The sequence below is a fragment of the Stenella coeruleoalba genome (genome assembly GCF_951394435.1).
Source record: "Stenella coeruleoalba genome assembly, chromosome: 1".
NCBI lineage: Eukaryota > Metazoa > Chordata > Mammalia > Artiodactyla > Delphinidae > Stenella > Stenella coeruleoalba.
The window spans coordinates 100,750,002-100,776,024 of NC_137169.1; the positions used below are offsets into that span (position 1 = coordinate 100,750,002).

Here is a 26,023-nt window from a genome sequence, read left to right on the forward strand (position 1 = left end):
TTACAGAAAGCAGATGAATTCAGCCTTTTTTCTTAAGGCCCTTGGTTCATAGGGGTTTTTTTTGTACTTTATTTCATTTAGAGTACTCAAAAGGCTTTAGAGGAAGATTTACAAATAGCAACAAAAAAAATATATCAGCTCACTAGAGAAAAAGAAGCGCAAATGGAAGAATTTAATGAAGCTAAAGCTGCCCATTCATTTGTGGTTACTGAACTTAAAACTACTACCTGCAACTTGAAAGAATTATTGACAACAGAACAGCAAAGGTAAAAATACTTCTTATTTAGCTGAATAAAAGCAATTTACTTCTAATATTCAGTGCCATTTTCTATTCATTGACAACTGGCTTGTAATTCCTATAACAACTATAACCAAGTCTCTTTTTTATATATAAAGTGGGAACACATTTTAAGAGTTTGTATTGGGTAGGCAGGTATCCCAGGAAAAGATAGCAGGTATTCTCTAGGATAGTTCCCATGCATGCTTTTCATAGAGTTAAGCAATATAGACAAGCTCATAAGGGCTGATGCAGTGATATCACATATTTAATTAACTGTGGGTTATTAAATAGAAATAACTTCCTAGGTTGTTGGTTTGTTTTTACTGGGGTCTGTAACCTTCTTTGTGATTTATAAATTTAGCAACTAGCCTGGTACAGAGTAGGTACTCAAACATTTTTAATAAATCAATGGATTAATGAATATGGTTAGGTATATATAAAATATTCATCTGCATTTCATCTAAATAGTTTTTCTAAAACTTGAGTTAAAAACTTCATCTGTTTTCCAGTACTTTGTATTAAGGAAATGTTTATATGAAGTTGTGTTATGAGGCCTAGGTAATTATTTTTGTCCCATTAGTATAAGGGTTAATTAAGTCTGGAAGATGAAAGAGAGGAATAAGCTTCTCTCTGAAGTCATGACCTGGGCCTAGTAGTGTTTCTTCTCTACTGCTTGTGTATAGTGAAGGAAGGAAAACTAGATATTCTAGCTCAGCTAATCTTGTATATTCTTGATTGACCTATCCAGGTGATTTTCAAATTTTAAGTGACTTTGGATGTCATCTGTTCCAATTACCTCAGTTTTATAGATGAGGAAATGGAAAGCCAGTGGAGTTAAGTGAATTGGGTAATTCTCATATATTGTTCCTAAGGCAGAATTCAGTATAATAGTAGTTATGTACTCAATCTCTTTCAAAGTTCTAGGATGCATTAATTTGATTATCATCAATAGCTAAGAGCTAAATCATGACAATAAGTTTGAGGGTTTATGTAGATGTAATTAATACACAACTATGTATGTATAATAGTAATATCTTGTTTTGAAATGTTACACTATCTGACACAAAGTAGGTTGTCAAGAAATGTGTAATAATTGAATGAGTGAATCTATGAAAAGATATACTGTTGCTAAATTGCACCAGTTTTAGTTACTAGATGAATTCTGACTAAAAGAATATTTTACATTATGAACTAATATATTTTACAAGGTTGGAAAGAAGTGAAGATCAATTGAAAGTACTTACCATCGAGCTTCAGAAGAAATCAAGTGATCTGGGTAAGTTTTAGAGAATAACATATGTACATGATAATATTAACCAATTATAAAACCATCAACATTATTTCAGAATAAAATATAGTTTCTCCTCCATCATTTACCAATAGTGATTATTTGGTAACTATTAATTTGATTTTTCAAAGATAGAAAATTTAAATCTTAAGAAAGACTTTTCAGTTTCATTATGCAGTTCATACATACCTAGAATTGTAAGGAGCCTAACAGATGTTTTGTAGTCTTTTTTATTTTTCTTTCTCTCTCTCCCTCTCTCCCTCTCTCTCTCTCTCTCTCTCTCTCTCTCTCTCTCTCTCTCTATATATATATATATATATATATACATAATTTTTTTTATACACCAGGTTCTGATTAGTCATCAACTTTATCCACATCAGTGTATACATGTCAATCCCAATCCGCCAGTTCATCCCGCCACCACCCCCACCCCCCGCTGCTTTCCCCCCTTGGTGTGCATATATTTGTTCTCTATATCTGTGTCTCAATTTCTGCCCTGCAAACCGGTTCATCTGTACCGTTTTTCTAGGTTCCACATATATGCGTTAATATACGATATTTCTTTTCTCTTTCTGACTTCACTTTGTATGACAGGCTCTAGATCCATCCACGTCTCAACAAATGACCCAATTTCGTTCCTTTTTATGGCTGAGTAATATTCCATTGTATATATGTACCACATCTTCTTTATCCATTCGTCTGTCAATGGGCATTTAGGTTGCTTCCGTGTTCTGGCTATTGTAAATAGTGCTGCAATGAACATTGGGGTGCGTGTGTCTTTTTGAATTATGGTTTTCTTTGGGTATATGGCCAGTAGTGGGATTGCTGGGTCAGATGGTAATTCTATTCTTAGTTTTTTAAGGAACCTCCATACTGTTCTTCATAGTGGCTGCATCAATTTACATTCCCACCAACAGTGCAAGAAGGTTCCCTTTTCTCCACACCCTCTCCAGCAATTGCTGTTTTTAGGTTTTCTGATGATGCCCATTCTAACTGGTGTGAGGTGATACCTCACTGTAGTTTGCATTTCTCTAATAATTAGTGATGTTGAGCAGCTTTTCATGTGCTCCTTGGCCATCTGTATGTCTTCTTTGGAGAAATGTGTATTTAGGTCTTCTTCCCATTTTTTGATTGGGTCTTTTTTTTTTTTAATATTGAGCTGCATGAGATGTTTATATATTTTGGAGATTAATCCTTTGTCTGCTGATTTGTTTGCAAATATTTTCTCCCACTCTGAGGGTAGTCTTTTCATCTTGTTCATGGTTTCCTTTGCTGTGCAAAAGCTTTTAAGTTTCATTAGGTCCCATTTGTTTATTTTATTTTTTTATTAGTATTTTTACATCTTTATTGGAATATAATTGCTTTACAATGGTGTGTGAGTTTCTGCTTTATAACAAAGTGAACCAGTTATACATATACATATGTTCCCATATCTCTTGCCTCTTGCATCTCCCTCCCTCCCACCCTCCCTATCTCACCCCTCCAGGCGGTCGCAAAGCACGGAGCCGATCTCCCTGTGCCATGCAGCTGCTTCCCACTAGCTATCTATTTTACCTTTGGTAGTGTATATATGTCCATGCCTCTCTCTCGCCCTGTCACAGCTCACCCTTCCCCCTCCCCATATCCTCAAGTCCATTCTCCAGTAGGTCTGTGTCTTTATTCCTGTCTTACCCCTACGTTCTTCATGACATTTTTTTCCCTTAAATTCCATATGTATGTGTTAGCATATGGTATATGTCTTTCTCTTTCTGACCTACTTCACTCTGTATGACAGACTCTAGGTCCATCCGCCTCATTACAAATAACTCAATTTCGTTTCTTTTTATGGCTGAGTAATATTCCATTGTATATATGTGCCACGTCTTCTTTATCCATTCATCCGATGATGGACAATTAGGTTGTTTCCATCTCTGGGCTATTGTAAATAGAGCTGCAATGAACATTTTGGTACATGACTCTTTTTGAATTATGGTTTTCTCAGGGTATATGCCCAGTAGTAGGATTGCTGGGTCATATGGTAGTTCTGTTTGTAGCTTTTTAAGGAACCTCCATACTGTTCTCCATAGTGGCTGTACCAATTCACATTCCCACCAGCAGTGCAAGAGTGTTTCCTTTTCTCGACACCCTCTCCAGTATTTATTGTTTCGAGATTTTCTGATGATGGCTGTTCTGACTGGTGTGAGATGGTATCTCATTGCAGTTTTGATGTGCATTTCTCTAATGATTAATGAAGTTGAGCATTCTTTCATGTGTTTTTTGGCAGTCTGTATATCTTCTTTGGAGAAATGTCTATTTAGCTCTGCACATTTTTGGATTGGGTTGTTGGTTTTCTTGTTATTGAGCTGCATGAGCTGCTTATAAATTTTGGAGATTAATCCTTTGTCACTTGCTTCATTTGAAATATTTTCTCCCATTCTGAGGGTTGTCTTTTGGTCTTGTTTATGGTTTCCTTTGCTGTGCAAAAGCTTTGAAGTTTCATTAGGTCCCATTTGTTTATTTTTGTTTTTATTTCCATTTCTCTAGGAGGTGGGTCAAAAAGGATCTTGCTGTCATTTATGTCATAGAGTGTTCTGCCTATGTTTTCCTCTAAGAGTTTGATAGTTTCTGACGTCACATTTATGTCTTTAATCCATTTTGAGCTTATTTTTGTGTACGGTGTTAGGGAGTGATCTAATCTCATACTTTTACATGTACCTGTCCAGTTTTCCCAGGACCACTTATTGAAGAGGCTGTCCTTTATCCACTGTACATTACTGCCACCTTTATCAAAGATAAGGTGTCCATATGTGCATGGGTTTATCTCTGGGCTTTCTATCCTGTTCCATTGATCTATCTTTCTGTTTTTGTGCCAGTACCATACCGTCTTGATAACTGTAGCTTTGTAGTATAGTCTGAAGTCAGGGAGCCTGATTCCTCCAGCTCCGTTTTTCGTTCTCAAGATTGCTTTGGCTATTCGGGGTCTTTTGTGTTTCCATACAAATTGCAAAATTTTTTGTTCTAGTTCTTTGAAAAATGCCAGTGGTAGTTTGATAGGGATTGCATTGAATCTATAGATTGCTTTGGGTAGTAGAGTCATTTTCACAATGTTGATTCTTCTAATCGAAGACCACGATATATCTCTCCATATATTTGTATCATCTTTAATTTCTTTCATCAGTGTCTTATAATTTTCTGCATATAGGTCTTTTGTCTCCTTAGGTAGGTTTATTTGTAGATATTTTATTCTTTTTGTTGCAGTGGTAAATGGGAGTGTTTTCTTGATTTCACTTTCAGATTTTTCATCATGAGTGTATAGGAATGCCAGAGATTTCTGTGCAGTAATTTTGTATCCTGCTACTTTACCACATTCATTGATTAGCTCTAGTAGTTTTCTGGTTGCATCTCTAGGATTCTCTATGTATAGGACCATGTAATCTGCAAACAGTGACAGCTTTACTTCTTCTTTTCCGATTTGGATACCTTTTATTTCCTTTTCTTCTCTGATTGCTGTGGCTAAAACTTCCAAAACTATGTTGAATAAGAGTGGTGAGAGTAGGCAACCTTGTCTTGTTCCTGATCTTAGTGGAAATGCTTTCACTTTTTCACCATTGAGGATGATGTTGGCTGTGGGCTTCTCATATATGGCCTTTATTATGTTGAGGAAAGTTCCCTCTATGCCTACTTTCTGCAGGGTTTTTATCATAAATGGGTGTTGAATTTTGTCAAAGGCTTTCTCTGCATCTATTGAGATGATCATATGGTTTTTCTCCTTCAATTTGTTAATATGGTTTATCACATTGATAGATTTGCGTATATTGAAGAATCCTTGCATTGCTGGAATAAACTCCACTTGATCATGGTGTATGATCCTTTTAATGTGCTGTTGGATTCTGTTTGCTAGTATTTTGTTGAGGATTTTTGCATCTATGTTCATCAGTGATATTGGCCTGTAGTTTCCTTTCTTTGTGACATCTTTGTCTGGTTTTGGTATCAAGGTGATGGTGGCCTCGTAGAAGGAATTTGGGAGTGTTCCTCCCTCTGCTATATTTTGGAAGAGTTTGAGAAGGATAGGTGTTAGCTCTTCTCCAAATGTTTGATAGAATTCGCCCGTGAAGCCATCTGGTCCTGGGCTTTTGTTTGTTGGAAGATTTTAAATCACAGTTTCAATTTCAGTGCTTGTGATTGGTCTGTTCATATTTTCTATTTCTTCCTGTTTCAGTCTTGGCAGGTTGTGCATTTCTAAGAATTTGTCCATTTCTTCCAGGTTGTCCATTTTATTGGCATAGAGTTGCTTGTAATAATCTCTCATGATCTTTTTTATTTCTGCAGTGTCAGTCGTTACTTCTCTTTTTTATTTCTAATTCTATTGATTTGAGTCTTCTTCCTTTTTTTCTTGATGAGTCTGGCTAGTGGTTTATCTATTTTGTTTATCTTCTCGAAGAACCAGCTTTTAGTTTTATTGATCTTTGCTATTCTTTCCTTCATTTCTTTTTCATTTATTTCTGATCTGATTTTTATGATTTCTTTCCTTCTGCTAACTTTGGGGTTTTTTGTTCTTCTTTCTCTAATTGCTTTAGGTGCAAGGTTAGGTTGTATATTCGAGATGTTTCCTGTTTCTTAAGGTGGGCTTGTATTGCTATAAACTTCCCTCTTAGAACTGCTTTTGCTGCATCCCATAGGTTTTGGGTCATGGTGTCTCCATTGTCATTTGTTTCTAGGTATTTTTTAATTTCCTCTTTGATTTCTTCAGTGGTCACTTCGTTATTAAGTAACGTATTGTTTAGCCTCCATGTGTTTGTATTTTTTAGAGATCTTTTTCTGTAATTGATATCTCGTCTCATGGCGTTGTGGTCAGAAAAGATACTTGATACAATTTCAATTTTCTTAAATTTACCAAGGCTTGTATTGTGACCTAAGATATGATCTATCCTGGAGAATGTTCCATGAGCACTTGAGAAAAATGTGTATTGTGTTGTTTTTGAATGGAGTTTCGTATAAATATCAATTAAGTCCATCTTGTTTAATGTATCATTTAAAGCTTGTGTTTCCTTATTTATTTTCGTTTTGGATGATCTGTCCATTGGTGAAATTGCGGTGTTAAAGTCCCCTACTATGAATGCGTTACTGTCGATTTCCCCTTTTATGGCTGTTAGTATTTGCCTTATGTATTGAGGTGCTCCTATGTTGGGTGCATAAATATTTACAATTGTTATATCTTCTTCTTGGATCGATCCCTTGATCATTATGTAGTGTCCTTCTTTGTCTCTTGTAATAGTCTTTATTTTAAAGTCTATTTTGTCTGATATGAGAATTGCTACTCCAGCTTTCTTTTGGTTTCCATTTGCATGGAATATCTTTTTCCATCCCCTTACCTTCAGTGTGTATGTGTCTCTAGGTCTGAAGTGGGTCTCTTGTAGACAGCATATATATGGGTCTTGTTTTTGTATCCATTCAGCCAATCTGTGTCTTTTGGTGAGAGCATTTAGTCCATTTACATTTAAGGTAATTATCGATATGTATGTTTCTATTCCCATTTTCTTAATTGTTTTGGGTTCGTTATTATAGGTCTTTTCCTTCTCTTGTGTTTCCTGTCTAGAGAAGTTCCTTTAGCATTTGTTGTAAAGCTGGTTTGGTGGTGGTGAACTCTCTCAGCTTTTGCTTGTCTGTAAAGGTTTTAATTTCTCCATCAAATCTGAATGAGATCCTTTTTGGGTAGAGTAATCTTGGTTGTAGGTTTTTCTCCTTCATCACTTTCAGTATGTCCTGCCAGTCCCTTCTGGCTTGCAGAGTTTCTGCTGAGAGATCAGCTGTGAACCTTATGGGGATTTCCTTGTGTGTTATTTGTTGTTTTTCCCTTGCTACTTTTAATACGCTTTCTTTGTATTTAATTTTTGACAGTTTGAATATGTGTCTTGGCATATTTCTCCTTGGATTCATCCTGTATCAGACTCTCTGCACTTCCTGGACTTGATTAACTATTTCCTTTCCTATATTAGGGAAGTTTTCAACTATAATCTCTTCAAATATTTTCTCAGTCCCTTTCTTTTTCTCTTCTTCTTCTGGAACCCCTATAATTCGAATGTCGGTGCGTTTAATGTTGTCCCAGAGGTCTCTGTGAGACTGTCTTCAGCTTTTTCATTCTTTTTTCTTTATTCTGCTCTGCAGTAGTTATTTCCACTATTTTATCTTCCAGGTCACTTATCCATTCTTCTGCCTCTGTTATTCTGCTATTGATCCCATCTAGAGTCTTTTTCATTTTATTTATTGTGTTGTTCATCATTGTTTGTTTCATCTTTAGTTCTTCTAGGTCCTTGTTAAATGTTTCTTGCATCTTGTCTATTCTATTTCCAAGATTTTGGATCATCTTTACTATCATTATTCTGAATTCTTTTTCAGGTAGACTGCCTATTTCCTCTTCATTTGTTAGGTCTGGTGGGTTTTTATCTTGCTCCTTCATCTGCTGTGTTTTTCTGTCTTCTCATTTTGCTTATCTTATTGTGTTTGGGGTCTCCTTTTTGCAGGCTGCAGGTTTGTAGTTCCCGTTGTTTTTGATGTCTGTCCCCAGTGGGTAAAGTTGGTTCAGTGGGTTGTGTAGGCTTCCTGGTGGAGGGGACTAGTGCCTGTGTTCTGGTGGATGAGCCTGATCTTGTGTTTCTTGTGGTCAGGTCCACGTCTGGTGGTGTGTTTTGCTGTGTCTGTAGCCTTATTATGATTTTAGGCAGCCTCTCTGCTAATGGGTTGGGTTGTGTTCCTGTCTTACTAGTTGTTTGGCATAGGTTTTCCAGCCCTGTAGGTTGCTGGTCGTTGAGTGAAGCTGGGTGTTGGTGTTGAGATGGAGATCTCTGGGAGATTTTCACTGTTTGATATTACATGGAGCTGGGAGGTCTCTTGTGGACCAGTGTCCTGAAGTTGGCTCTCCCACCTAAGAGGCATAGCAGTGACTCCTGGCTGCAGCGCCAATAGCCTTTTATCCACATGGCCATTCTATAGTGGCAGGCTGGGACTTTTGGAGCTGGGTGCTTCCGTAGTCATGTTCTTTCAGTCCATTGCCTGTCCAAGTTTTTTCCTCCTACGCCATGTGAAATGTCACTGGGCCTTGTCTTGCGGAATTTTCCAACTCCATCAGCAGCAGGAGTGCCACATCCCAGTGGTGACATTGAGAAGACCCATTCACTAGAGTGATGGGACCAAAACCCTGAGTAAGACTGACGAGCCACAGAACCACGTCTGCTCCTGCGCCAAGCCCAAGGCTCTCCACTTGCACCTGCGCAGCCGCTGTTCCATATGTTTATCTTTGTTTTTATTTCCATTACTCTAGGAGGTGGATCAAAAAATATCTTGCTGTGATTTATGTCAAAGAGTGTTCTTCCTATGTTTTCCTCTAAGCGTTTTATAGTGTCCGGTCTTACATTTAGGTCTCTAATCCATTTTGAGTTTATTTTTGTGTATGGTGTTAGGGAGTGTTCTAATTTCATTCTTTTACATGTAGCTGTCCAGTTTTCCCAGCACCACTTATTGAAGAAACTGTCTTGTCTCCATTGTATATCCTTGCCTCCTTTGTCATAGATTAGTTGACAATAGGTGCATGGGTTTATCTCTGGGCTTTCTATCTTGTTCCATTGATCTATAGTTCTGTTTTTGTGCCAGTACCATATTGTCTTGATTACTGTAGCTTTGAAGTCAGGGAGTCTGATTCCTCCAGCTCTGTATTTCTCCCTCAAGACTGTTTTGGCTATTCGGAGTCTTCTGTGTCTCCATACAAATTTTAAGATTTTTTTGTTGTAATTCTGTAAAAAATGCTATTGGTATTTTGATAGGGATTGCATTGAATCTGTAGATTGCTTTGGGTAGTATAGTTATTTTCACAATACTGATTCTTCCAATTCAAGAACATGGTATATCTCTCCATCTGTTGGTATCATCTGTAATTTCTTTCCTCAGTGTCTTATAGTTTTCTGCATACACGTCTTTTGTCTCCCTAGGTAGGTTTATTCCTAGGTATTTTCTTTTTGTTGCAAAGGTAAATGGCAGTGTTTCCTTAATTTCTCTTTCAGATTTTTCATCATTAGTATATAGGAATGCAAGAGATTTCTGTGCATTAATTTTATATCCTGCAGCTTTACCAAATTCATTGATTACCTCTAGTAGTTTTCTGGTGGCATCTTTAGGATTCTCTATGTATAGTATCATGTCATCTGCAAACAGTGACAGTTTCACTTCTTCATTTCCTATTCATATTCCTTTTATTTCTTTTTTTCTCTGATTGCCATGGCTAGGACTTCCAAAACTATGTTTAATAATAGTGGTGAGAGTGGACATCCTTGTCTTGTTCCTGGTCTTAGAGGAAATGCTTTCAGTTTTTCACCATTGAGAATGGTGTTTGCTTTGCGTTTGTCATATATGGCCTTTATTATGTTGAGGTAGGTTCCCTCTATGCCCACTTTCTAGAGAGTTTTTATCATAAATGGGTGTTGAATTTTGCCAAAAGCTTTTTCTGTATCTATTGAGATGATCATATGGTTTTTATTCTTCAATTTGTTAATATGGTGTATCACATTGATTGATTTGCATATATTGAAGAATCCTTGCATCTTTGGGATAAATCCCACTTGATCATGGTGTATGATCCTTTTAATGTGTTGTTGGATTTTGTTTGCTAGTATTTTGTTGAGGATTTTTGCATCTATGTTCATCAATGATATTGGTCTGTAATTTTTTTTTTTTGTAGTATCTTTGTCTGGTTTTGGTATCAGGGTGATGGTGGCCTCATAGAATGAGTTTCAGAGTGTTCCTTCCTCTGCAATTTCTTGGAAGAGTTTGGGAAGGATAGGTGTTAGCTCTTCTCTAAATGTTTGATAGAATTCACCTCTGAAGCTATCTGGTCCTGGACTTTTGTTTGTTGGAAGATGTTTAATCACAGTTTCATTTTCATTACTTGTGATTGGTCTGTTCATATTATTTTCTGTTTCTTCCTGGTTCAGTCTTGGAAGGTTATACCTTTCTAAGAATTTGTCCATTTCTTCCAGATTTTCCATTTTAGTGGCTAGAGTTACTTGTAGTAGTCTCTTAGGATGCTTTGTATTTCTGTGGTGTCTGTTGTAACTTCTCCTTTTTCATTTCTAATTTTATTGATTTGAGTCCTCTCCCTCTTTTTCTTGATGAGTGTGGCTAATGGTTTATCACTTTTGTTTATCTCCTCAAAGGACCAGCTTTTAGTTTTATTGATCTTTGCTATTGTTTTCTTTGTTTCTATTTCATTTATTTCTGCTGTGATCTTTATGATTTCTTTCCTTCTGCTAACTTTTGGTTTTGTTTGTTCTTCTTTCTTTAGTTCGTTTAGGTGTAAGGTTAAATTGTTTATTTGAGATTTTTCTTGTATCTTGAGGTAGGATTGTATTGGTATAAACTTCCCTCTTAGAACTGCTTTTGCTGCATCCCATAGGTTTTGGATCATCGTGTTTTCATTGTCATTTGTCCCTAGGTATTTTTTGATTTCCTCTTTGATTTTTTCAGTGATCTCTTGGTTATTTAGTAACGTATTGTTTAGCCTCTATGCATTTGTGTTTTTTACGTTTTTTCCTTGTAATTCACTTCTAATCTCATAGCATTGTGGGCAGAAAACATGCTTGATATGATTTCAATTTTCTTAAATTTACTGTGGCTTGATTTGTGACCCAAGATGTGATCTATCCTGGAGAATATTCCATGTGCACTTAAGAAGAAGGTGTAATCTGCTGTTTTTGGATGGAATGTCCTATAAATATCAATTAAATCTATTTGGTCTATTGTGTCATTTAAAGCTTGTGTTTCCTTATTAATTTTCTGTTTGGATGATCTGTCCATTGGTGTAAGTGAGGTTTACAGCCCCCCAATATTATTGTGTTACTGTCGATTTCCTCCTTTATGGTTGGTAGCAGTTGCCTTATGTATTGAGGTGCTCCTATGTTGGGTGCATATATGTTTATAATTGTTATATCTTCTTCTTGGATTCATCCCTTGATCATTATGTAGTGTCCTTCCTTTCCTCTTGTAACATTCTTTATTTTAAAGTTTATTTTATCTGATATGAGTATTGCTACTCCAGCTTTCTTCTGATTTCCATTTGCATGGAATATCTTTTCTATCCACTCACTTTCAGTCTGTATGTGTCCCTAGGCCTAAAGTGGGTCTCTTGTAGACAGCACATATATGGGTCTTGTTTTTGTGTCCATTCAGCAAGCCTGTGTCTTTTGTTTGGAGCATTTAATCCATTCATGTTTAAGGTAATTATCGATATGTATGTTCCTATGACCATTTTCTTAATTGTTTTGGGTTTGTTTTTGTCGGCCCTTTTCTTCTCTTGTGTTTCCCTGTTAGCGAAGTTCCTTTAGCATTTCTTGTACAGCTGGTTTGGTGGTGCTGAATTCTCTTAGCTTTTGCTTGTCTGTAAAGCTTTTGATTTCTCCATCCAGTCTGAATGAGATCCTTGCCAGGTAGAGTAATCTTGGTTGTAGGTTCTTCCCTTTCATCTCTTTAAGTGTGTCATGCCACTCCCTTCTGGCTTGTAGTTTTTGCTGAGAAATCAGCTGTTAACCTTATGGGAATTCCCTTGTATATTATTTGTTATTTTTCCCTTGCTGCTTTCAATAATTTTTCTTTGTTTTTAATTTTTGCCAATTTGATTACTATGTGTCTCGGCGTGTTTCTCCGTGGGTTTATCCTGTATGGGACTCTCTGCGCTTCCTGGACTTGCGTGGCTATTTCCTTTCCCATGTTAGGGAATTTTTTGACTATAATCTCTTCAAATATTTTCTTGGGTCCTTTCTGTCTCTCTTCTCATTCTGGCACCCCTATAATGCGAATGTTGTTGCATTTAATATTGTCCCAGAGGTCTCTTAGGCTCTCTTCGTTTCTTTTCATTCTGTTTTCTTTATTCTGTTCTGCAGCAGTGAGTTCCACCGTTCTGTCTTCCAGGTCACTTATCCGTTTTCCGCCTCAGTTATTCTTCTATTGATTCCTTCTAGTGTAGTTTTCATTTCAGTTATTGTACTGTTCATCTCTGTTTGTTCTTTAATTCTTTTAGGTCTTTGTTAAATATTTCTTGCATCTTCTCAATCTTTGCCTCCATTCTTTTTCTGAGGTCCTGCATCATCTTCACTATCATTATTCTGAATTCTTTTTCTGGAAGGTTGCCTATCTCCTCTTCATTTAGTTGTTTTTCTGGGGTTTTATCTTGTTTCTTCATCTGGTACATAGCCCTCTGCCTTTTCATTTGTTTATCTTTCTGTGAATGTGGTTTTCATTCCCCAGGCTGCAGGATTGTAGTTCTTGCTTCTGCTCTCTGCCCATTGGTGGATGAGGATATCTAAGGGGCTTGTGCCTGAAACTGCCTTTTACCCCTTGTTCTCCTTCTAGACAGTTGCCGTGGGTTTTTAGGCTCTGCATATGGGAAGATCAGATTCCTTCCATAGAGTGTTATAAACGTGCGCTTGATGCATTCTCAAGGTTTTAGCGGCTGGCTAGGCAAGTCTGAAATATGTAGGGTAGGCTGGAACTCTGGAGCATGGCCTGAAGCTGCTGCCCACAGGTGGAATGTCTTCGTCCTGTAGTCTTTTTTTTCTTAATTTAGGATTCAGAGGCCGTAATAATAATTCTTAGTGGGAAATGTCTTATATTTTGATTTGATTGAATTTTGAAATTTCATTTATTAGCCATGTTGGATTATGAACTATTTTCAGGAAAATGTGACCCTATTTTATCATGTGGTGTTGTTAATATTCAACTTTCATGGCTAAAAGAGAGAGAAGTTTGTAGTTATTTTGTGAATTTATGACCATTTAGTTAGCTAATTTTAATAAGTCTATGCTTCATATTTATAAAGCTTCATATTTATAATTGTGGAGAATTATAAACATATATAAACATTTTTTTCCAATTTTGGTGAAAAGAATTATTTTATAAATTAAGATAATTCATGGATTGGCAGGCATTTTTCTGGAAATCTCTATAACTTTCTATAATCTTTATTATTAACTTTGAATACTTATATAATTAAAATAATTGTAAGCAGTAGTGCCTGTTAGGATGTTTGGTTGAACTTTGAAACCCAATTTATGCTTTTCCTTTTGCAAAGCTTACTTTTCCATTAAAGAGGACTTTTACATGTACCTGTCCAATTTTCCCAGCACCACTTATTGAAGAGGCTGTCCTTTATCCACTGTACATTACTGCCACCTTTATCAAAGATAAGGTGTCCATATGTGCATGGGTTTATCTCTGGGCTTTCTATCCTGTTCCATTGATCTATCTTTCTGTTTTTGTGCCAGTACCATACCGTCTTGATAACTGTAGCTTTGTAGTATAGTCTGAAGTCAGGGAGCCTGATTCCTCCAGTTCCTTCTTTCGTTCTCAAGATTGCTTTGGCTATTCGGAGTCTTTTGTGTTTCCATACAAATTGCAAAATTTTTTGTTCTAGTTCTGTGAAAAATGCCAGTGGTAGTTTGATAGGGATTGCATTGAATCTATAGATTGCTTTGGGTAGTAGAGTCATTTTCACAATGTTGATTCTTCCAATCCAAGAACATGGTATATCTCTCCATCTATTTGTATCATCTTTAATTTCTTTCATCAGTGTCTTATAATTTTCTGCATACAGGTCTTTTGTCTCCTTAGGTAGGCTTATTCCTAGATATTTTATTCTTTTTGTTGCAATGGTAAATGGGAGTGTTTTCTTGATTTCACTTTCAGATTTTTCATCATTAGTATATAGGAATGCCAGAGATTTCTGTGCATTAATTTTGTATCCTGCCACTTTACCAAATTCATTGATTAGCTCTAGTAGTTTCCTGGTAGCATCTTTAGGATTCTCTATGTATAGGACCATGTCATCTGCAAACAGTGACAGCTTTACTTCTTCTTTTCCGATTTGGATTCCTTTTATTTCCTTTTCTTCTCTGATTGCTGTGGCTAAAACTTCCAAAACTATGTTGAAGAAGAGTGTTGAGAGTGGGCAACCTTGTCTTGTTCCTGATCTTAGTGGAAATGCTTTCAGTTTTTCACCATTGAGGATGATGTTTGCTGTGGGCTTCTCATATATGGCCTTTATTATGTTGAGGAAAGTTCCTTCTATGCCTACTTTCTGCAGGGTTTTTATCATAAATGGGTGTTGAATTTTGTCAAAAGCTTTCTCTGCATCTATTGAGATGATCATATGGTTTTTCTCCTTCAATTTGTTAATATGGTTTATCACATTGATAGATTTGCGTATATTGAAGAATCCTTGCATTCCTGGAATAAACCCCACTTGATCATGGTGTATGATCCTTTTAATGTGCTGTTGGATTCTGTTTGCTAGTATTTCGTTGAGGATTTTTGCATCTCTGTTCATCAGTGATATTGGCCTGTAGTTTTCTTTCTTTGTGACATCCTTGTCTGGTTTTGGTATCAAGGTGATGGTGGCCTCATAGAAGGAATTTGGGAGTGTTCCTCCCTCTGCTATATTTTGGAAGAGTTTGAGAAGGATAGGTGTTAGCTCTTCTCCAAATGTTTGATAGAATTCGCCTGTGAAGCCATCTGGTCCTGGGCTTTTCTTTGTTGGAAGATTTTTAATCACAGTTTCAATTTCAGTGCTTGTGATTGGTCTGTTCATATTTTCTATTTCTTCCTGTTTCAGTCTTGGCAGGTTGTGCATTTCTAAGAATTTGTCCATTTCTTCCAGGTTGTCCATTTTATTGGCATAGAGTTGCTTGTAGTAATCTCTCATTATCTCTTTTATTTCTGCAGTGTCAGTTGTTACCTCTCCTTATTCATTTCTAATTCTATTGATTTGAGTCTTCTCCCTTTTTTTCTTGATGAGTCTGGCTAGTGGTTTATCTATTTTGTTTATCTTCTCAAAGAACCAGCTTTTAGTTTTATTGATCTTTGCTATTGTTTCCTTCATTTCTTTTTCATTTATTTCTGATCTGATTTTTATGATTTCTTTACTTCTGCTAGCTTTGGGGTTTTTTGGTTCTTCTTTCTCTAATTGCTTGAGGTGCAAGGTTAGGTTGTTTATTCGAGATGTTTCCTGCTTCTTAAGGTGGGCTTGTATTGCTATAAACTTCCCCCTTAGAACTGCTTTTGCTGCATCCCACAGGTTTTGGGTCGTTGTGTCTCCATTGTCATTTGTTTCTAGGTATTTTTTGATTTCCTCTTTGATTTCTTCAGTGATCACTTCATTATTAAGTAGTGTATTGTTTAGCCTCCATGTGTTTGTATTTTTTACAGATCTTTTCCTGTAATTGATATCTAGTCTCATGGCGTTGTGGTCAGAAAAGATACTTGATACAATTTCAATTTTCTTAAATTTACCAAGGCTTGATTTGTGACCTAAGATATGATCTATCCTGGAGAATGTTCCATGAGCACTTGAGAAAAATGTGTATTGTGTTGTTTTTGGATGGAGTGTCCTATAAATATCAATTAAGTCCATCTTGTTTAATGTATCATTTAAAGCTTGTGTTTCCTTATTTATTTTCATTTTGGATGATCTGTCCATTGGTTAAAGTGGGGTGTTAAAGTCCCCTACTATGAATGTGTTACTGCCGATTTCCCCTTTTATGGCTGTTAGTATTTGCCTTATGTATTGAGGTGCTCCTATGTTGGGTGCATAAATATTTACAATTGTTATATCTTCTTCTTGGATCGATCCCTTGATCATTATGTAGTGTCCTTCTTTGTCTCTTTTAATAGTCCTTATTTTAAAGTCTATTTTGTCTGATATGAGAATTGCTACTCCAGCTTTCTTTTGGTTTCCATTTGCATGGAATATCTTTTTCCATCCCCTTACCTTCAGTGTGTATGTGTCTCTAGGTCTGAAGTGGGTCTCTTGTAGACAGCATATATAAGGGTCTTGTTTTTGTATCCATTCAGCTAATCTGTGTCTTTTGGTGAGAGCATTTAGTCCATTTACATTTAAGGTAATTATCGATATGTATGTTCCTATTCCCATTTTCTAAATTGTTTTGGGTTCGTTATTATAGGTCTTTTCCTTCTCTTGTGTTTCTTGCCTAGAGAAGATCCTTTAGCATTTGTTGTAAAGCTGGTTTGGTGGTGGTGAACTCTCTCAGCTTTTGCTTGTCTGTAAAGGTTTTAATTTCTCCATCAAATCTGAATGAGATCCTTTTTGGGTAGAGTAGTCTTGGCTGCAGGTTTTTCTCCTTCATCACTTTCAGTATGTCCTGCCACTACCTTCTGGCTTGTAGGGTTTCTGCTGAGAGATCAGCTTTTAACCTTATGGGGATTCCCTTATGTGTTATTTGTTGTTTTTCCCTTGCTGCTTTTAATATGTTTTCTTTGTATTTAATTTTTGACAGTTTGATTAATATGTGTCTTGGCGTATTTCTCCTTATTTATCCTGTATGGGACTCTCTGTGCTTCCTGGACTTGATTAACTATTTCCTTTCCCATATTAGGGAAGTTTTCAACTATAATCTCTTCAAATATTTTCTCAGTCCCTTTCTTTTTCTCTTCTTCTTCTGGAACCCCTATAATTCGAATGTTGGTGTGTTTAATGTTGTCCCAGAGGTCTGTGAGACTGTCCTCAGTTCTTTTCATTCTTTTTTCTTTATTCTGCTCTGCAGTAGTTATTTCCACTATTTTATCTTCCAGGTCACTTATCCGTTCTTCTGCCTCAGTTATTCTGCTATTGATCCCATCTAGAGTACTTTTAATTTCATTTATTGTGTTGTTCATCGTTGCTTGTTTCATTTTTATTTCTTCTAGGTCCTTGTTAACTGATTCTTGCATTTTGTCCATTCTATTTCCAAGATTTCGGATGATCCTTAACATCATTATTCTGAATTCTTTTTCAGGTAGACTGCCTATTTTCTCTTCATTTGTTAGGTCTGGTGCATTTTTATCTTGCTCCTTCATCTGCTGTGTGTTTTTCTGTCTTCTCATTTTGCTTATCTTACTGTGTTTGGGGTCTCCTTTTTGCAGACTGCAGGTTCGTAGTTCCCGCTGTTTTTGATGTCTGTCTCCAGTGGCTAAGGTTGGTTCAGTGGGTTGTGTAGGCTTCCTGGTGGAGGGGACTAGTGCCTGTGTTCTGGTGGATAAGGCTGGATCTTGTCTCTCTAGTGGGCAGGTTCACGTCTGGTGGTGTGTTTTGGGGTGTCTGTGGCCTTATTATGATTTTAGGCAGCCTCTCTGCTAATGGGTGGGGTTGTGTTCCTGTTTTGCTAGTTGTTTGGCATAGGTTGTCCAGCACTGTGGCTTGCTGGTCGTTGAGTGAAGCTGGGTGCTGGTGTTAAGATGGAGGTCTCTGGGAGATTTTCGCCGTTTGATATTATGTGGAGCTGGGAGGTCTGTTGTGGACCAGTGTCCTGAAGTTGGCTCTCCTACCTCAGAGGCAGAGCCCTGACTCCTGGCTGGAGCACCAAGAGCCTTTCATCCACACGGCTCAGAATAAAAGGGAGAAAAAGTAGAGGGAATTAGTAAAAGTATGAGGAAAGAAAGAAGGGAAGGAAGGAAGGAAGGAAGAAAGAAAGAAAGAAGGAAAGAAGGCAAGAAGGAAAGAAAGCAGGGAAGGAGGGAGGGAGGAAGGAAGGAAAGAGGGAAAGAAGGAAAAACAGAAAGAAAGAAGATACAGTAAAAATAAAATAAAGTATAATAAAGTTATTGAATTAAAAAATTCTTATTTAGAAAAAAAAAAAGGGACGGATAGAACCTTAGGACAAATGTTGGAAGCAAAGCTATACAGACAAAATCTTACACAGAAGCATACACATACACCCTCACTAAAAGAGGTAAAGGGGGAAAAATCATAAATATTGGTGTCAGAGACCACCTCCTCAATTTGGGATGAATCGTTGTCTAAAGGAGGGAAGGAAGGAAGGAAAGAAAGAAAGAAAGAAAGGACGAAGGTAAAGTATAATAACGTTATTAAAATTAAAATTGATTATTAAGAAAAAAATTTTAAGAAAAAACCATGGACGGATAGAATCCTAGGACGAATGGTGGAAGCAAGACTATACAGACAAGATCTCACACAGAAGCATACACATACACATTCACAAAAAGAGGAATAGGGAAAAAAATCATAGATCTTGCTCCTAAAGTCCACTTCCTTAATTTGGGATGATTCATGTTTTCCACAGATGCAGGGTATATCAAGTTGATTGTGGAGCTTTAATCCGCTGCTTCTGAGGCTGCTGGGAGAGATTTCCCTTTCTCTTCTTTGCTCTCACAGCTCACAGGGGCTCAGCTTTGGATTTGGCCCTGCCTCTGCGTGTAGGTCGCTGGAGGGCTTCCGTTTTTTGCTCAGACAGGACGGGGTTAAAGGAGCCGCTGATTCGGGGGTTCTGGCGTACTGAGGCCGGCGGGGAGGGTGGGGCACGGAATGCGGGCGGGCCTGCGGCGGCAAAGTCCGGCGTGACTTTGCAGCAGCCTGAGGCCCGCCGTGCGTTCTCCCGGGGAAGTTGTCCCTGGATCCCGGGACCCTGGCAGTGGCGGGCTGCACAGGCTCCGCGGAAGAGGGGTGTGGAGAGTGACCTGTGCTCGCACACAGGCCCCTTGGTGGCGGCAGCAGCAGCCTTAACGTCTCCCGCCCGCCTCTGGGGTCCGCGCTTTTAGCCGCGGCTTGCGCCCGTCTCTGGAGTGCGCGCTTTCAGCCGCGGCTTGCGCCCGTCTCTGGGGTCCGCGCTTTCAGCCGCGGCTCGCGCCCGTCTCTGGGGTCCGCGCTTTCAGCCGCGGCTCGCACCTGTCTCTGGGGTTCGCGCTTTTAGCCGCGGCTCGCGCCCGTCTCTGGAGTTCCTTTAAGCAGCGTTCTTAAACCCCTCTCCTCACGCACCAGGAAACAAAGAGGGAAGAAAAAGTCTCTTGCCTCTTTGGCAGGTGCAGACTTTTCCCCGGACTCTCTCCCGGCTAGCTGTGGTGCACCAACCCCTTCAGGCTATGTTCAAGCCGCCAACCCCAGTCCTCTCCCTGCGCTCCGTCCGAAACCGAAACCCGAGCCTCAGAGCCTCAGCTCGCAGCCCCGCCCGCCCCGGCGGGTGAGCAGACAAGCCTCTCGGGCTGGTGAGTGCCGGTCGGCCCTGATCCTCTGTGCGGGAATCTCCCCGCTTTGCCCTCCGCACCCGTTGCTGTGCACTCCTCCGCGGCTTCGAAGCTCCCCACTCCGCCTCCCGCAGTCTCCGCCCGCGAAGGGGCTTCCTAGTGTGTGGAAACTTTTCCTCCTTCACAGCTCCCTCCCACTGGTGCAGGTGCCGTCCCTATCCTTTTGTCTCTGTTTATTCTTTTTTTTCTTTTGCCCTACCCAGGTACGTGGGGAGTTTCTTGCCTTTTGGGAGGTCTGAGGTCTTCTGCCAGCCTTCAGTAGGTGTTCAGTAGGAGTTGTTCCACGTGTAGATGTATTTCTGGTGTATCTGTGGGGAGGAAGGTGATCTCCGCGTCTTACTCTTCCGCCATCTTCCTGCTCTCCAATTTAAGAGTTTTTAACGCTTAAATATCTTTTGAATCTTCCCCCTTTTCTTCGTCTCCACAGACCTAGAACAGTTCAAGTCCTCATTTCCTCTTTCCTGGTTTTTAGAGTTTCAAGCACATTCTCTTAGCCTAGGAGAGGGATGCATGTGAGTAACATAATGGAACACAAATTGTATCTGGGACATTATCATAAACCATGCTTCATATTACCCTCATTTGTCCTCATCTTTGTCATCTCTTTTTGTGTTTACTAGGCTTCTATTTGCTTTGTCCTTTATTCATAACCTTCTTTCTTACTGCAGTAGCCCTCATTCTTACTGCATTGTTTCCTGGCTACACTTTGCATTCTTTCTTAATGATATTTTCGTAGGATTACATCTTGATTAGTGTATGCCTCCACTGTCCCCTCAGGAGTTACAATCATTGACCTATCCTAAGACCACTGTTATTCTGTGCACTTCTCAGATACAGCCTACTCTACCCCTTATATCTTGACATTAGCTTGGAACCAGACATCTCTGACCAGAACTAATTGCATTATCTTTAGAATCAATCTTTTTGTTTCCAGTCTTGTCTACCTTTTGTTCATTCTCTGCATTTATGCTAGTGTTCCTTTAAAAATACAAATCTGACTATTCTGTGTTGCAGATTTAAGAGCCATCTAATTGCCTAAATTCAAACTCTTTGTTTCTTCATTGTTCATTTAAAGAATGAGGTAGTGCATACCAAGTAAGTTAAAGACAACTGTAAATTCAGAATCTTTGTCAAATAATTTTTTGTGTGTTTCTTTCCTTGGTACAGTTTTCTTTGCTTCTTCATGTGTCTCTCATCTTCAGTTCAGTCTAATATAGCTCTAAACAGGTTTTACTCCTGTGGTCAATTTTCTATCTCTGTGCCCACATTTATTTTCACTCTGGTTGTATAATAGATTCTCCTTCTAGTTTTTTCTATTGCTTCTTCTTTGGTTATTAGATACACAATAACTATAGAACTTAGACTTAGATGTTTCTCATTTAGCTTTGGATATTCATTAGGAACATAACAGACATGGTCTTTGTTCTCATGAGATTTTGCACTCAGAGACACATAAAATGAATAATTACAAATAAATATTTAATTACAAATTGGGATAAGTGCTATGAAGGAATGAAATGAATGAAAATGACAAAATATAAGAAAATAATAAGGCCTAATCTAGATTTGGTGATCAAGGATGGCCTTAAACTGAGACCTAAGTAAGTGAGATTTAGTTAAGGGAAAGCATGTGAGTTGGAGAGAGCTTTTCATTCAGGAGGAAAAGCTTGTAGAAATGCGCTGAGGTGTGAAGGAGCTTGGTTAATACATGTGAGTGAATGAAAACCTTTGTGACTAAGTGTAAGAAGAAATATGGAAAGGGAAATGAAGTGAGTATGGGGTAATAAGGACCAAATCAGGTAGGGCCAAGGAAAGGAATTTTGATTTTATTCTGCTGGCAAAGGAACACCACTGAAAGATTTTAATTAGAGGAATGACATGATCTTGTTTACATTTTTAAAGGATCATTGTCACTTCTGTATGGAAGGTAAATTTGATGTTGGGTGGGGAGTGTTGGTAGTGAGGAATAGAAGTGGAGAAATCAGATTGGAGGCTATTTGAATGGTACAACTATGAAAGAATGTCTTTTAAAAATGGAATCTTTTTTTTGTTTTCTTGTCTCTCCTTTCCCATTTTTTTAAATCCAGCTTTTAACGCATTTATATTCTTTTGATTTTTTAGAAGAGATGACTAAGCTTAAAAATAACAAAGAAGTAGAACTTGAAGAATTGAAAAAAATCTTGGTAAGTGTATGGTTTCTCTTATTAATATGTAGCAATTATTTTTCAAAATAGTATTAAATCCAGTGACTTAGACTCTCATCCTATAGATGTCTTATGGTAGTTTTTCAACTAAAATATAAAAAAAACTACATTTGGTTTTAGTGAAGCCACATTTCTTATCTCTATCAATTTTTATGGTATATTTTGATAACTGTCGGTGTAGGTGTTTATATTACTTAAGCATGTGTTGACAGTACATTTAAGTGAGATCAAATATGCCTATTCTGTAGATGATTGTAAATTTGGTGTGCGTTTGATAACTTTGAGCCACAAAGCTGCAATTTTGAGCAAGATATGTATGATATCTATTCAGTACCTACGTTTAGTATTCAAATAGAATCATATTTAATGAATTTGTTAGGATAGGCTTCATTATGTTTTACTTGATTATAGTGTGTAGAGCATGGGTTGGTAAACTTTTTTTGTAAAGGACTAGATAGTAAATATTTTAGGCTTTGTGGCTATATACAGAATGTTAATTTTCTCCTCCCCTTCCATTTTTTTTCTTTTATTTTTAACAATTTTATAAAAATGTAAGAACCATTCTTAGTTAAAGGGCCTACAAAAGAAGGTTGTGGGCTGATTTTGTCTTAGAGGCTGTAGTTTGCCAACCTTTGCTTATAAAAGACAATATTGTTTATCATTACAGGTCTTTGATTTTGGGTTTAACCAATCACATCTCTACCTGATTTTGCAACTCCTAATTCTTCCATCTCTTGGGAAGCACTATTTCCAAATGCTTATCCTTTCTTCAGTGAATTGCTTTTGCACAAATTCTTGCAAATAATAATATTTACATTTCTTTCAAATTTGATAATGTAAACTTATACTTCAGGTCTCAGCTTAAATATCAATTCTTTAGAAATCTCTCTTGACATTCCTAGCTAGTTTAGGTCTCTGTGTAGCTTGTTCCTCTAGCACCCTGAATTTTTCCTTTATAGCACTTATCACAAATGAAATTTAATTTATTTTTGGTATAATTATTTAAAGCTTTATTCACCCTTTAGAGTCTCCTTTACTTAGCACAGTAGTTGGCACATAGTAGGTGGTCAATAAATAAATAGTGGAATGCTCCAATAAGGACTAAGAACCTTTGTTCTGTTTGCCCTGTAACCTCAGTACTTAGCACAGTAACTGACACTTTGTAAGCACTTTATAAATATTTGTTGAATGAATTAATACTAAAGTATTATTTTTACACTCCTACATGGACAAGGATTGGTTTAGGTTTTGTTTTATTTGAATAGCCGTTAGAGCATAATTAATATCTTGGTCCTTAGAATCATAATGCTTTGATGGTATCCAGCTTTTTACTTCTTAGCTGTATGACCTAGAGCAATTTACCTAAATTCTTGATGCCTTGGTTTTTCCATTTTATGAAATGGGGGAAATAATTGTACATATCTCATAGGGTGGTTGTGAAGGATGAATAAGATACATTAATTCGTTTAACAAACATTTGTTGAGTTCCTTTTATGGTATACTCTGGGGATGCACTGGGGAGCAAATGGATGCATATCCTGTTTTCATGGAGCTAGTCATGAAATAATCATACTTAAATACAAGCAGCCATTCAAAGGTAATAATACCATGGTGTCAAGGGCAATAAAGGATTAGTTTACAGTGTAATAAAGGGATTTGAACTATGTAGAGAGTTTAGGAGACGTTTTTTGAAAAAGTAAAGATTGAACTGAAATCCAGAGAAGGAAGGGAAGTGCTTATCAGGTAGAGAAAATATGTGCAAAGGTCATTTGATAGGAAGGAGAATGGTGAATACAACATGGAGTGAAAGAAAGAGTGTGGTGCAAAATGAGGCTAGAGAGGTAGTAGGAGCCTGTTAATTCATGGCCCTTTAAAATCATATCAACAGAATTTTATGTTTATCCTAAGAGGAATGAGAAGCTCTAAAGAATTTCAGCAGGGAGTGACTTGGTCAGATTTGCAATTTGAAGAGCTCATTTGGTTTGCAGTACGGAGAACACAATATATTAAGAGAACAGTTCAGAATAGACAGACAATCACAGGAGCCAGAGAAGAGAACTTAGGCTGGGAGATGATGGTAGTAATGAGATACTACTTTGAGAGATATTTAAGATTTAAATACTTTGGATTGATGTAGGGTACTGATAATACTATTTGTTGAAAAGACTCTCTTTTTCTTTATATATGTATGTGTGTATGTATGTATTTATGTTTTTGGCTGCACCAAGCGGCTTACGGGATCTAAGTTCCTTGACCAGGGATTGAACCTGAGCTCTCGGCAGTGAACGTGCGGAGTCCTAACCACTGGACCACCAGGGAATTCCCAAGACTCTCCTTTTTCTATTGAGTTACTCTTGCACATTTATAAAAAAAAATCAATTGACCATATTTGTGTGGGTCTACTTCTGGACTATTTCTGTTTCATTGATTTTTGTGGTCTATCCATGCACCAGTGTTTTGCTTACTGTAGCTTTATAGTGAGTCTTAGATTTGGGTAGTGTGATTCCTCCAGCTTTATTATTCTTTTGTGTATAATTTTTTTAATGTATTTATTTTTTGCATCTAATTGTATTTTATTTTTTCTTCCAGTTTTCTTGAGATATAATTGTCATACAGCACTGTATAAGTTTAACGTCTACAGCATAATGATTTGACTTACATACATTACAATAAGTCTACATCCATCATCTCATATAGATACAAAATTAAAGAAATAGAAAAAAAATTTTCCTTGTGATGAGAACTCTTAAGGTTTACTGTCTTAACAACTTTCATAAATAACATACAGCAGTGTGAATTATATCACATTGTACGTTACATCCCTAGTACTGTTTATCTTACAACTGGAAGTTTGTGCCTTTTGGCAGCCTTCATCCAACTCCTCGTCCTCCCTTATTTTCCCCACCCCCATAACCATAAATCTCATCTCTGTTTTATGACTTTGTTTGTTTGTTTTGAAGTATAATTGACCTAAAACAGTATATTACTTCCTGTTGCACACCAGTGATTTGATATTTCTGTACATTTTGAAATGTTCACTGGGATAAGTCTAGTTACAGTATGTCACCATACAAATATATTACATAGGTATTGACTATATTCCCCACACTGTACATTTCATACCTGTGACTCATTTATTTTGCAACTGGAAGTTTGTACCTCTTAGTCTCCTTTGCCTATTTCTTTCCTACCCTCACCTCTCTCCCCTCTGGCAACCACCTGTTTTTTCACTGTATCTATAACTCTGTTTCTGTTTTGTTGTGTCTGTTCATTTGTTTTGTTTTTTAGATTTCACATATAAGTGAAATCATACAGTATTTGCCTTTCTCTGTACAACTTATTTCAACATAATACCCTCTGGGTCCACCTATGTTGTTGCAGATGAAAAGATTTCATTTTTTTTATGGCTGTTATCTATCTATCTATCTTTCTCACATATTCTTTATCTGTTCATCAATTGATGGGCATTTATGTTGCTTCCATATCTTAGCTATTGTAAATAATGCTAATCCCACCAACAATGCATGAGGGTTCCCTTTGTTCCACATCCTCACCAACACTTGTTATCTCTTATCTTTTGATAATAGCCATTCTGACAGATGGGAGGTAGTATCTCATTGTGGTTTTGATTTGCCTTTCCCTGATTAGTGGTGATGAGCATCTTTTCATGTGCCAGTTGGACATCTTTATGTCTTTGGAAAAATCTCTCTTCAGATCCTTTTCCCTGTCCTGTTTTATAATGAGCTTGTTTGGGTTTTTTTTGATGTTGAGTTGTATGAGTTATTTGTTTCTTTGTATATTGTGGATATTAACCCCTTTTGGATGTATCATTTGCAAATATTTTCTCCCATTCAGTAGGTGGCCTTTTCATTTTTTTGATAGTTTCCTTTTCTATGAAAAAGTTTTTTAGTTTGATATAGTCCAATTTGTTTATTTTGCTTTTGTTTCCCTTGCCTGAGGAAACATATCCAAAAAAGATATTGCTAACACTGATGTCAAATAGTGTACTGCCTATGTTTTCTCCTAGGAATTTTATGGTTTCAGGTCTTGCATTTAAGTCTTCAATCCATTTTGAATTTATTTTTATGCATGGCATGAGAGAGTAGTCCAGTTTGACTCTTTTGCATGTAGCTGTCCAGTGTTCCCAATACCATTTATTAAAGAGGCTGTCTTTTCCCCATTGTATTTCTTGCTCTTTTG

The 26,023-nt window shown here is 37.3% G+C and overlaps 1 protein-coding gene across 2 annotated transcripts in view; it reads left to right on the forward strand.

Moving 5' to 3' along the window:
* The window catches only part of SYCP1 (synaptonemal complex protein 1), a 160,434-nt gene that overhangs the window by 37,600 nt on the left and 96,811 nt on the right, over positions 1–26,023 (forward strand). For both annotated transcript variants that reach the window (XM_079902544.1, XM_079902545.1), the window contains exons 14-16: positions 82–266; positions 1,489–1,556; positions 21,741–21,802. In XM_079902544.1, coding sequence (XP_079758670.1) covers positions 82–266; positions 1,489–1,556; positions 21,741–21,802 — 315 coding nt within the window. The remainder of the gene's footprint in view (positions 1–81; positions 267–1,488; positions 1,557–21,740; positions 21,803–26,023) is intronic.